The 12,975-nt window shown below is 54.7% G+C and overlaps 1 protein-coding gene across 1 annotated transcript in view; it reads right to left on the minus strand.

Moving 5' to 3' along the window:
• The window catches only part of CCDC12 (coiled-coil domain containing 12), a 55,167-nt gene that overhangs the window by 11,428 nt on the left and 30,764 nt on the right, over nt 1-12,975 (minus strand). Inside the window, exon 3 of the mRNA XM_007470263.1 lies at nt 2,796-2,863. Coding sequence (XP_007470325.1) covers nt 2,796-2,863 — 68 coding nt within the window. The remainder of the gene's footprint in view (nt 1-2,795; nt 2,864-12,975) is intronic.

Genomic DNA, 12,975 nt, shown 5'->3' on the forward strand with positions numbered 1-12,975 from the left:
ACACGAAGGGAAGCACCTGGCCCGGTCACACAGAGTCGGCTTCCCACGACACCACATCCCTTATACCAGTTCTCTCTTGATTCACTCTTCCACATTCCTGCGCCTAGTCCCGAGCAACAGGATCAGGAAAAACAGGGCGGCCGCAGGTCTCTGTGCTGCTGCCTCAGCACGAGTCACGGAGCCACAGTCCAGCCCCTCTATCCAGGGCCAGGACATTCCGGCCTGGAGCGGGAGTGAGGTAACTCAGCAAGTGGGGGCAGGGGCCGCTCTGAGCATCACCGCGAGAGCACAGCAATATCTGCCGAATCAAGCTGACGTCATGGGTCTGCGAGCACGCCCTGGTGCAAAGCCACCATCCTGGGGAACCAACCGGCAGATGAGAGAAGGCCTGGCATTTGCCAGCCTAAAGGGCTTGGGCACTGGGACAAGGCTGGGCCGGGCCTCAGCTGGGGTGGGACCTTTCTCCATATGGAGTTGGAGAACCGGTTTTCCATCCCCAAGGAAGGAAGGTTCGTGGCCTAGTTCCTTCTCCAGTACGTGACACTCACCCAGGGTGCCCCTGAATGGTGACAGCTCTGGCTGGGTGCAGACCTCAATCCTAAGCCAAAGGGAGGTGACGGCTGTGGGAGCTGAGGGTTTGGGGCTTGCTTGTTCAGACACTTAAGACATGCTCCCCCGCTCCATGCCCAACCGAGTGTGCAACACCGGCCCTCTCCTCCCACCTAGTAGGGTGACCACGACTGTTAGCCACAAACCCTCCCCTAGACATACCTCCACGGCATACACCAGCCAACTTGCCATCAGGAGGAAGTGACTGAGGGCTTACAAAAAACAACAGCAACTGACATAAATGCCCCTTTTTGTGGCCAGGTTTCCAGGGCTGCCATATCACATCTTACCTAGGAGGCAAGGAGGGGGCTGTGTTAGAGGTGAGTCATGGGCGCCCGTGCAGTTAACCATGAGGGAAGGTTGGCTGGGAGAGGGCAGATCCAGCCCAGAGGAGAAGCAGGGGTCCTTTTGGAGGTGGGAACTCATCTTTCCTTCCCATAGAGCCTGGCCTATGCTAGTTGACCTTCGGGGGACTGACTCCCACTCAATGGGGATTTGGTTGTAGGGGAATGCGGTAGGATTTATCCTGAAGAGAGTAATAAAAAAAATGTTTAAAGGTATTCTGATCTATAGATTCCATGCAATACCAATCAAAACTCTAGCAAACTTTTTATTTATTTATTTTTTATTTTATCCTTTTTTGTATTAGTTTATTTTTAATAAGTAGGCAACAATACAAACACGTACACTTGAATGATGCCTACGTTCTGAAATTTTAAGAGGACCTGACGTGAGACAGTCCATCCTTTCCACACTCCTTGAAATACCCATGCACAGGGCCACTAAGGAATGGGTTAGGATGAAGGGAGCGGCACCGTCTCCAGAAAGCCAAGCCCCCTTCCTCTCCTGGTTTCCACAACACATCATTGTCCTCCTCTGTCACTCTTTACTCTCAGTCACCTTCAGCAAGCTTTAAAAATAGATATTAACAAGCTGATTCTAAAATCTATAAGGAAAGCCAAAGGAACTAAAACAGCCACGATTCTAAAAAGGTCAGCTTGGACAGATGGGTAGGAGCATGGGCAGAGAGGAAGGTGGGTGATTCTCCAGCATGGCTGGTGACGGGTGAGGTCCTGGGGTGCCTGCCTCCAATCCTGCTGTATTTTCCCATTTCCTCAGCCACAACCCCTGGCCCCGCACTGTATCTGGTTAGAAAACTGAATCTGCAGAATGACTCAAGGCTCCAGCCAGTAATCAAAAACCTAAGAACAAACCAGAAGAAAACCAAAGGGTCTCTCAGCAGTTACCACAGAATGGGGGAAATTGTGCAGGCACCCACCCCCAAGCCCCCAAGTCTGTAGTCACTTGGCAAAAGAGCAATGACCTGGCCTTCGTCTCTGTCACCAGAGAGGGCCGCGTGCTGTGCTGGGGGGGGCCAAGGTCCAACAAGACACCCCAGAGCCCAGTGCTAGGGTGACAAGGGTCCCTGCACCACCACTGAGCATCACCAGCCTCTCAGCACAGAGCTGTCGCCTTCTGTGATAACAAGGGAGATGGCAAGGACCCTGCAGGGCTGCTGTGAGGAAAGCGTGAACACACTTTGTAAAGTGCTATGTCACACATGCACAGACACACGTGCTCCCCTGTGGACTTGAAAAAGCCCCATCTCGTCTGAGATCAGCTCCTGAATAAGAAGGCAGGGATGAGGGGCCTGCACCTGGGGAGGGTTCCACTCACACTGGTGAAGGAAACAGCAGGCTGTGGCATCTGGAAGGCCTGCTTCCGAGTGCTGGTCCAGCTTCCTCTGGGGAGCACCCCTCCCCACCTGCTGCACCCCCTCAAAGCACAGCCCACCGAGATAAGCTTGCTCAGGGCATCAAGATCTACTCCCCCCAAGTGAGCAGGCGCCCAGGCTGCTGGCTCAGACAGAGCTTCACACACCACGGAGAGTGTGGACCTGATTCTGCAGGTGCTGTAGAACCATGTCACCCAAAGTGTTTTAGGAGAAGAGTGAGGGGACATAATATGAGGGTCTGGAGTAAAAGGCTGGTGGCTAAGAGTCAGATAGCCAGTGGCGGAAAGGGTGCAGAGAAGGCTCCAACTGTAAGACTGTCCTGTCTGCACAAGGCAGCCATGGGGTGGAGAGGGAGCAATGGGGTAGAGACTGAAGGCAGAATTGGGAGGATGTGGAAGCCAGCAGGTCCTGGAGGAGGGCGCAGGGCAGAGAGCTGCGTGTGAGGCATTACCTGTGCTTCTCGCCTTCCTCCTCCCCTTCTCTGAGCTGCTTGGTCTTTGGCTCCCCATCTTCCTTGTCCTGCAAAGGAAGGGAGAAAACCAGCTGCTCAAATGAACACTCCTCCTTCCAGGAGCTACACAGCCTGGCCAGGACCAGCTTGGCATTCCAGCCTCCAAGCGGGGCACATGCCTGCTGCAACCGACGGGGCACAATGCTGGAGCCACAATTCCCACCCCTCAACTCCCTCAGCAGAATTTAAAACCCATGACCCTGGGCTTCCCCGGTGGTGCAGTGGTTAAGAATCCGCCTGCCAATGCAAGGGACACGGGTTCAAGCCCTGGTCCGGGAAGACCCCACATGCCGCGGAGCAACTAAGCCTGTGCGCCACAACTACTGAGCCCACGAACCACAACTGCTGAAGCCTACGCACCACAACTACTGAGCCCACGTGCCTAGAGCCCATGCTCTGCAACAAGAGAAACCACCGCAACGTGAAGCCCGCTCACAGCAACGAAGAGTAGCCCCCACTTGCTGCAGCTAGGGAAAGCCCAGGCACAGCAACGAAGACCCAATGCAGCCAAAAATAAATAAACTAAATAAATTAAACAAAACAAAACAAAACAAAACCATGATCCCAGCCCAGGCCCAGACCAGAGTGGCCCTCAGAGAACACTAGCAGGAAGAGCTGGAAGGTCTTAGGTGGTGAGAGGTGATGCTGGTCAGTGCCGCCGAGGGCCCACGCTGGCAGGCCACCAGCCACCCTCATACGTCGGGAGACATGGGGCAAAGAGCAATCACCAGCGACCAGAGCAGCACAAAAGCTCGGGTCTCCTGACCGCCACCCACTGCCTTCCAGGCCAGGGCCTCTCCAGAAACACCTATTTGGTTCCCTTTAGGAGCAGCATAACTCAAATTAGGACCAGGCTTGTAACAGGTTCACTCCTGCAATGTATTCAGGGGGACGGAGGGAGGGGGAATTAGTTTGAAGTTTCCATGGGAAAAATTTCTAAGTCTGGTTATCTTCCTCTTCCCCCGTTCCCCACCTCTTTGTGAGTCTAGAGAAGCCATGTTCATCTCAACCCTGACAGAGTACGCTTGCTCTCAGGTGCGCCGAGGGCCCGGCAGAAGGACACCCCCACGCTGCCTCCACCTGCAGCAGGAAACACCTTCCTGGGCTTCCTTCCTTACCATGTGACCACTGCAGTTGGATCAGACCTGCCTGCAGACAAACCAACACGGAGGGTGTGCACTGGGTGTGCTCTCGCATGCGCCCAAACCCCCAGTGTCTGTCCTGAGAAAATCTGGGACAGAGCCCTGCCCGGCTTCTCCCTGCGTGCCAGGGCTGGCCCTCCAGAGGGGATCAATGTGCCCCTGATAACTGGCCATGACCTGCCTTTGACTTGCTGGAGCATGTTCCGAGGAGACATGTGGAAGCCCCTGCCATGGGGGACCTGCTGCAATGGAGAAAAGAACATAAATTATAAGTAAAATAGCTCCTTGTACCACCTCTCCTAGAGATTTGTTTATGTCACTGACAACGGCCTCCCCGAGAGTGGCGTTTGCATTATGAGTCACTTCCTGCCAGTGTTCATCGTGGAGACCCTGGAAACCACCAGACTGCGCCATTCGTTGGCCACACACCTATGGGCAAGGAGACCACCCAAACCAGGCTCGGAGTCCTGGACCAGAGAAAGGTTTCTGTGATGTGAATAGAGCAAGATGTTCCCCTGGCTCTCTCAACCCAGGGCGGCTCAGTCTCCTGGGGATGAGGCAGCAGGAACGACAACAGCTACATGAGTGAGGTCAACATGGGTCTGTGGGGTGGGTAGGGGGCTTCCTACCTTCCTACTAAGGGGTGGGCAGAACTTGGGTGTTACAGGATGGGGAGACAGGAGCAGGAAGGGCACTCCCAGAGGGGAGCAAGCTTGAGCAAAGGCGGGGTGTGGTCTGAGAACACACAGGTGGTTGGAGCGGCAGTCAGGGCGCAGGTGAATGCAGGTAAGGCTGTCAAGGGGTGGGGCTGATCACAGAGGGCTCCGGCCAGTGTTCTAGGGCAACGGGAGCAGAGCTGCTGGAGGAAGGACCAGAGGCCTTTCCCAAGAGCCTGCTGACAGGCTGGGCAGGGAGGCCCTGGGGCAGAAGCAATTGTTTGGTGATGGCCAAAGAAGTAAGGTGAGCAGGCGTACAAACTCTCAACTGAGAAACAAGTTAAGGCTCCCCACATGGCTCCCAGGCTGCATGTACCCCTCCCTGACAAATGCTAGTGATTACGTTAAGCCAGAAGCCAGGACATAGGAACTAAAAGCTCCTTCCTAATTGCCAGCCAGTGGACTCCCTGATGGCCAGAGGTCCTGCAGTAGGGGAAGGAGGTGGCAGACACCTCCCCTTGGTGAGAAAGGACAGAGGTGGAAGAGCAGCAAAGGCTCAGCTTTCCCCTGAAGTGGGCTGATGGGCAAGCCCACAGGAAGGCTTCTTTCCGTGAGGGCCCAGTTAACCTGGGCCAGCTGGAGGCAGAGGGTGGGGACTGTGGAAACAGCCTTTGGGAGCAACTCTTTTGCAAACACCATGCACGTTCACAGCCCCTGAGCAAGGGCAAACTCAGTGGCACAGCTGCCACCGCCCTCCTGGGGTCCCAGAGACACTCAAGTGTCTCGGCAAAGGCCAAGTTATTCATTAATAAATGAGAAAACACCCAATGATCTAAATGACATTTTAAAAACATGCCCCGCAGTCTGGTGGGCCGTGCAGACTGCTGAGGTTAAGGAAGACCCCAGCCTGGGATGCTGTGCAAGAGCAGGGGCTCAAGAATGGTACCCATATGTGCGTGGAGCCAGAGCCGGTGAACAAATGAACAGGCCACATAAGTGCAGGGACAAGGCGCGCTCCAGTCGGCCCACTCAAAGGCAACTCAGGTAGCACAGTGAGCATCTCTGAGCAGGGAAATGGCTTTGGGGCAACCCTGGCCTAGGTCACAAGGCAGGACTTGCACTGCTTGGGACAGTGGTAGGAGGCACTGACCAGTTTCACGGCCCACCCAGCCTAGGAGACTCGAAGGCCCTCAGAACTGGAGGGCTCACAGGACCACCGCCTTCCGAGTCCTCAAATCAACCCATGGGGGAAGCTGGCAAATGACCGCCACGGAAAGGAAAGATTGTCCCAAGGTCACAGAATCTGTCAGTGGTAGCTAGGGTTCTGGATCAAGGTCCTCCTGAACTCTTGCATTTTTGCCAAGGAAACGGGAGACGCACTTAGTTTCTAAAACCAGCTCTGAACCCAGTCACCTCTCCCATGCTCCCCTCACAGTTCAGATTTGGCCACGTGCATTCAGACCAGTCACAGCCAGCCTGGGCCTAGGTCTAAGCCCTGGAGGACACCCATGGGAGTGCAGGCAGGGCCCGAGGAACACAGCATCCCAGGGAGTCTAGAGACATCTCACCCACCCCCAGACCCTTAAATGTAACTCGCTGCCTAGCCCCGCCTACACACACCCTTCCCCAATCTCCCGCCTTTCTCCCTCCTTCCAACCCCATGTTCTGTCCCACCCCGAGAGGTCCCCACCACAGCCAAGCCCACAGCTATTCCCCCGACCCTTGCCTGCCGCCAGCTACCCACTACACTCTGGAGAACACAGCAGCCTGCTGCACCCTCCTCCTCCTCTTTCTAATCCATCTCCCCTACATCTCTCTCCACCTTATCCATCCACATGGACGGAGGGTGTCCTCTGCTCAAAGCTCTCATTGGTCCCCATACCCTCAGGAACAGCATTCTCCTCAAGGTGCAGCCCCCCCAAGGCCTCAGCACTCTCCCTGTAGCCCATCCATACTGGCCTTGTCCAGAATACCCTGACACCAGACCCTCTGTCCCAAATCCTGATCTGTCCGTTCTGACTACCCCGAACAAAGCCCACCCTCTGGCCAGTTCTGGACTCCAGCTCAAAGGCTACCTCCTCAAGGCAGCCTTCTGAGGTTCCCAGGCAACAGGCTCTGTCACTCCTCTGGGCCCAAGACACAGGCCTGTTGTCATTCCTACTCATCATCAGGCCTCTGTGTCCCTTCCAAGTCCCTCTCAGTGTAGGGACGTCTCCTAGAGCTCTTGTAGGCGTAGCCATGAGCCTGGACTACATCACCTTCATTAACTCTGTGCTAACTTAACTACCACTCTCTCCACCAACTCCAGAAGAGCCAAATTCTTAGAACACTGGTGGCTGGAGGGCAGGAAAGCCAAGGCCTGGACTGGGGTCCTCCCCACAGCCCGCCTGCCTGTTACTGGAGGTACCCCACATTTCTGACCCTGGCCCAGGTTTCCACACCTAGGCCCTGCCCCTGCTCTCACCTCCCTCAGAGCCCACAGGAGGAAGGGGCCTCTGAGGCAGGACTTCAGGGGCTCTCAAACACAGCCCTGCCCCAAACAGAGCCTGACCGACCTGTTTCATAAAATTAGCGTTGTGCAAGATTGGTGTTATTTCTTCTTTAAATATATGACAAGACTTCATCTTGGCCTGAAGTTTTCTTTGTGAGGTTTTAGGTATGGGGCTCATTAGATTTTCTATTTCCTCCTGAGTCAGTCTTATTATATCGTGTCTTTCAAGGAATATCCATTCATACTGAATTTACTGGCATAAAGTCACTTATAATATTCCCTTATTATCCTTTTTAAAAATTTTTATTTATTTATTTTTGGCTGCGCTGGATCTTTGTTGCTGTGCGTGGGCTTTCCCTAGCTGCGGTGAGCAGCGGCTACTATTCGTTGCAGTGCGCGGACTTCTCATTGTGGTGGCTTCCGTTGTTGCCGAGCACGGGCTCTAGGCACGCAGGCTCAGTAGTTGTGGCACATGGGCTCAGCAGTTGTGGCTCGTGGGCTCTAGATCACAGGCTCAGTAGTTGTGGCACACAGGCTTAGTTGCTCCGAGGCATGTGGGATCTTCCCGGACCGGGGCTCGAACCTGTGTCCCCTGCATTGGCAGGTGGATTCTTAACCACTGCACCACCAGGGAAGCCCCCCTTATTATCCTTTTAATGTCTGTAGGATCTGTGGTGATATCCACTGATATTGATAATTTGTGTTTTTTCTCTTTCCTTATTAGACCACCTGAAGATTTATCAATTTGGGGACATGTCCAGACTTGGTGTTTTTCTTCGTTTTTGTTTTTTAAATTTTTTGGCCACGCCACGTGGCATGCAGGATCTTAGTTCCCCGACCAGGGATCGAATCCATGCCCCCAGCAGTGGAAGTACGGAGTCTTAACCACTGGAAGTCCCGAGACTTGGTGTTTTAACTCCGTGTTTGCTCCTCAGTCCCCTCTCAGAAGGAGCCCTCACTAGCTGAATGCACCTGCCTCTGGATGGTATACAAAGTGGGGGGCGGGGAGATCAATCCATACTTGCTGCCTGAACGTAGGGCGACTACCAGAAGTAGCTCAATGAACCACCAGAAATGTAGAAAAGCAGGGCGAGAAGGGAGGCTGCTGCATCTCCTCCTGCTGACCTCCCCACCCAGGCAGACATGGGTCCCTCTTCCCTTGTACCCCTGGAGCCCTCTGTGTGCTGGGTCTGCCTTAGACACAAGGATAAAGGAAACAAGCACCCTGCCACAAGGAGCTCAAGGAGCAGGTTTAGACAATGGTAACTGTGCCAAGAGTGAGGAGGAATGTTTTGTATACTTGGAGAATCGGCAAGGAATAGGTGTTGTCAGGGAAGGAGGTTACCCTTCAACTCAACTCTAAATGTCGAATGGGGACTTGCCAAGTGGCTAAAGAAGGCAGAACATTCCTGGGAATGGTAATTGCCTGGCAGACATGAGAGCAGAGCAAGGGCACTGATAAGACCTGTAGGGCAGACCCAGGTGGCTGGCCCACCCAAGACTGAGGGGGTCAGGAGTAGAGGGGGGCTGACAGGGTCTTCCTCCAGTGCTCTGGGTGGGCTGAGGCTCATGCTCGGAAAGGCACTTTAGCAGCCTGGAGAGTGAGTGCTGGGAGGGGACGGAGACTAGAAACTAGGTGAGATGCTCCACTCCCAGCCTGGACCTGTCCCTACCTGTTCTTTGTGCGTATGCGCTGGGGAGGGTGGTTAAGAGTAACTGAGGGCCGGGTGGGTGCCATCAGGGGCAGATGTGCTGAGGCAGGGGCGCTTGCTGTGAGGGGACAAGGAACAAGCCCCTCCCTCATCCGAAGAGGAGGTGCTGCCTGGGGCTCTCCCTTCCAGAAGAGAAAGAGGCAGGAAAGGGTTAACAGAGAGACGCTTCAACTTCTGGTCTAGGTTCCTCCCACCATGAGGCCATTACTGAAGCAGCTGGAGAGCCGACAGAAACTCCCAGGTACAGAAACACTTTCCAGTGCCCAGGCAAACATGCCTCATTAGCTCTGAGTATGCCTGGGGTACTGTCCATGGAAACAGCCCTTCTGTTCAACAATCAAGAGAACAGCCTCCAAACCCCAGTTCCCTAAGAAGAGGCGAAACTGGCCCCGGTTTGAGCCTTTCCAGTTCCAACTTGGCCCAGGGTGGGGAAAAGTCAGAGAGACATGGGCACAGATGCCAGGAAGTGGGAAGCAGGAAGGCACTGACAGTGCTGAGGGCAAACCTGGCAGGTTTCACAGTATCACCCTGCTGCCCATCCTCAGAGCCAGGGCAGCCCCATGTGGGGCAAAGGGACTTCCTGTCGGGTGCAGCTGCAGCCGGAGCTGTGCTCCAAGGGCACTTAGGGGGCAGGGCAGTCACCCAGAGCCTGACTGACCCTGAGGATGCAATGATAAGCCCTGGGCCGAACACCACCACGCCTGGGCACAGGAACTGCATGGCTCTCTACTGCCCAGAGACCAGGGAAGGGGGTGGGGAGGGGAGGTTCCAACAGGCAGCTTGGGCGGCAGGGCCCCTGACTCTGGGTCCTGGCACTCAGTTTGCTGCTAGGATGGCCTGGCCGGTGTGCCCACTGCCTGCTCAGTAGGCGGAGAGATCCTTGGAGGCAGATGCTTGTCTTACCCACCTGTACCCGTGGGCCTGACACCGCCTACAGCAGGCACAGCACAGTGGTTGAGCTCATGGGCTCTGGGTGGGAATGTGTCTGGCAAGCCCGGCTCAATTTCACCTTGCTGTGTGACCTTGGGCAAGCCATTCAACCTGTCTGGCCTGGGTTTCCCCATGTATGAAAACCAGGACCATCATACCAACATCATGGCAATATTACAAGAAAGAAATGACCAGGGAGGAAGGAGGAAGGTCTGCGGCCTGGGTAACAGGACAGCAGACACTGAGGGGCAGGGAGAATCGGGCCAGGGCAAGAAGGGAAGGGCCGCAGAGAAGCCACGAGGCCACAGGCCCAGACTGCTGGCATCTGCAGAGGTCACGGTAAGTTTTCACTTTGTTTTCACCAGGCTTTCTCTGCAATCCTGAGATGGGCATTATGATAACATCTGCTCCACGAAGACGACGTCAGAAGACATGTCAGACAATCTGTACAGGGGGAACAGGTCTTCTGATTCCCCGTTCAGTGCTTCACCAAGGATCAGAGAATTCAGAAGGGGAGGGTGGGCCCAGAGCTGAGAGCCACTGCTCTCCTGTGGGTGTGGACATTCCCTAAAGGCTTGTGAGCGGAGAGAACAAAGCAAACAAAGCTTGCAGGGAGTTGAGGGCTGGGAGAACAGAAAGGGAGCGGGAGATAAGGACTGCAGATAAGAGCCGGAACTAGGTCAGTGGCGACGGGATAGAACAAGGGGGTGCCTGAATGCTGCGAGGGGACAGGGAGAAGTCAGGGACGACTGAGGTCCTGACCCTGACTCACTGGGTGAATGAAGGCACCTTTAACAAAAAAGGTGGCAGTGCTTAGGCGACAAAGAGAAAGGGTGCGGCAGCTTTCAGGATGACCAGGGTTGAGGCCTAATGCCTGGAGTCTGGCGATGGCCGGTGCGGACAATGGCTGAGGTTCCAGTGCCTGTCAAGGTGTCCTCAAGAGCAGAAAATGGGCCCACTCCTCAGCAGAGGCAGGGCTGGCCCCACCACTGATACCCCATCCCGAGGCCCAGGCAACGGCATGCAGGCCAACACATGGCCTTGCCCCAGATGACTGCTGACGTCCTGCGTGTGGCAGACTAGGGTGGGGAGGTGGCCCCAAGCCAAGTCGGGTCCTATTCTTGCCACAAGTGCAACTGGGGAACCTGTCGTGCTCAAAGGGGGTGGCAGATAACCCCTCCAGCAGACTATTAGTCAACAAATATTGACTGGCTCCCTCTTGCTAGGTACTCCACACTGGCCGAGGAGAAAAAAAGAACAAGTAGGCACCTAGTGTTCACAGACCAGGGTGGGGACTCAGCCTGGGTCCATGGACAGGATTCCAGAGGTCCATGATCAGACACACACACAGGCCAGGTGTGCAAAGGCTCATTTTTCTGGAGTAAGAATCCACAGCTCTTCAGATTCTCAAGGGGGTGACGACCCAGAGGAGGAAAGGGAAGGTGACAACAGCATGGTGGGGAAGGAGGTTCTTTGGGTGGCACTTGAGGTATCTGGGGAGGCTCTCCAAAGGAAGTACAGTACCACCTGTCTTGCATTTTATTTTTTTATTTTTATCTTTTTAAATTAATTAATTTATTTTTGGCTGCGTTGGGTCTTCGTTGCTGCACGCAGGCTTTCTCTAGCTGCGGCAAGCGGGGGCTACTCTTCACTGCAGTGCGGGGGCTTCTCACTGCCGTGGTTTCTCTTGTTGCGGAGCATGGGTTCTAGGTGCGCAGGCTTCAGTAGCTGTGGCACATGGGCTTCAGCAGTTGTGGCACATGGGCTTCAGCAGTTGTGGCACATGGGCTTCAGCAGTTGTGGCTCACGGGCTCTAGAGCACAGGCTCAGTAGTTGTGGCGCATGGGCTTAGTTGCTCCGCGGCATGTGGGATCTTCCCGGACCAGGGCCTGAACCCGTGTCCCCTGTATTGGCAGGTGGATTCTTAACCACTGTGCCACCAGGAAAGCCCTCTGTCTTCATTTTAAAGGCTGAGTGGGAAGAGGGGCTGGGGGATGGGCAGCAGAGGGAACAACTATCACTGTGAGTGTGCACAGGGTTGCTAGGGCCCTTCCACTGCTCCCACATCCCCTGCAGGAAAGCCTTTGGAAGGTCACACTGAGGGCAGAGCAAAGACCAGTCCCCTCCTTTCCTTCATACACAGTCAGACTGGACCAGTTCCTTTGGGCAGCCAAGCAAGACTCCCAACTCCCACCCAGACACCTGTAGGGGGCACTGTGGTATGCAGGAAGCCAGGCAGCAGGACTGGACAGGCTGGACGGTAGGAAAATCACTCTCCACTGCTTACCAATGGTGAGACCGTGGGCACCTGCAGGACCTCTCCGAGGCTCTTGTTCCCTCCCCTGTTAAAGTGGGGCTGGTGCTATGTCACAGGGTGTTTGAGGATTAAACAAGCTAACTTGGGGTCCACCATCTGGTACAGGACCCCCCATGACACCCATTATAGGAAACAACCTGCTGGCATCCTGGGGTGTTCCGAGTCCTGCCATCCATCAGCAGTGAGCCTGACTCTTGCTGCATCCTCCTGGGGAACCAGATGTTCCCTCTCCTTCCCCCGCCACCACCTGCTTGCCTGACCCCTCAATATCCTTTTCTGATAGTGCTTCTTTATTTTCTGCCAAGTTTCTGTAAATGACAAAATTTAATTTTAAAATTGAGACTCAAATTAAGAATGACCTGTCTGATTCCTTCAGGGGCCCCAGGCTGGAAGAGCAGATACCACATCTGTGAGGCTTCCCTACAGAAACCTTGTTCTGCACCCACCACAAAACTCCACGGCAGCTGAAAGATGGTTGGTGGGTTACAGCACTTTCCCCTGGCTGTGCGGGCTGAAAGTTACACCCCTCTTTAGCAGAGGGCATTCTTCCCAGGCAGGCCCTCTAATGATAACTGTCCCAGACATTCGATTTTACCTGGACTTGCCTACAAGAGATTTTGTTTGTCACCTGTCTTCCCGCCTAGATTCAAGCTTCAAGAGGCCTGTCCATCACTGTTCCCCAGCACCTGGCACATGACAGCAGGGAAACAACAGCCAATGAATGAATTGACAAGTCGGGGGGAGGCAGGATGCACATGTTAATTCCCCCACTTATAGATGAGGTGTTCCTCCCCAAGTTGGTTGTCTGAGCCTCCAAACAGCGCCCGTGCCTCAGGCATCACCAGGCTTGTGATGTCGGACCCTACACTCTT

This window comes from Lipotes vexillifer, unplaced genomic scaffold (genome assembly GCF_000442215.2).
Source record: "Lipotes vexillifer unplaced genomic scaffold, Lipotes_vexillifer_v1.1 scaffold942, whole genome shotgun sequence".
NCBI lineage: Eukaryota > Metazoa > Chordata > Mammalia > Artiodactyla > Lipotidae > Lipotes > Lipotes vexillifer.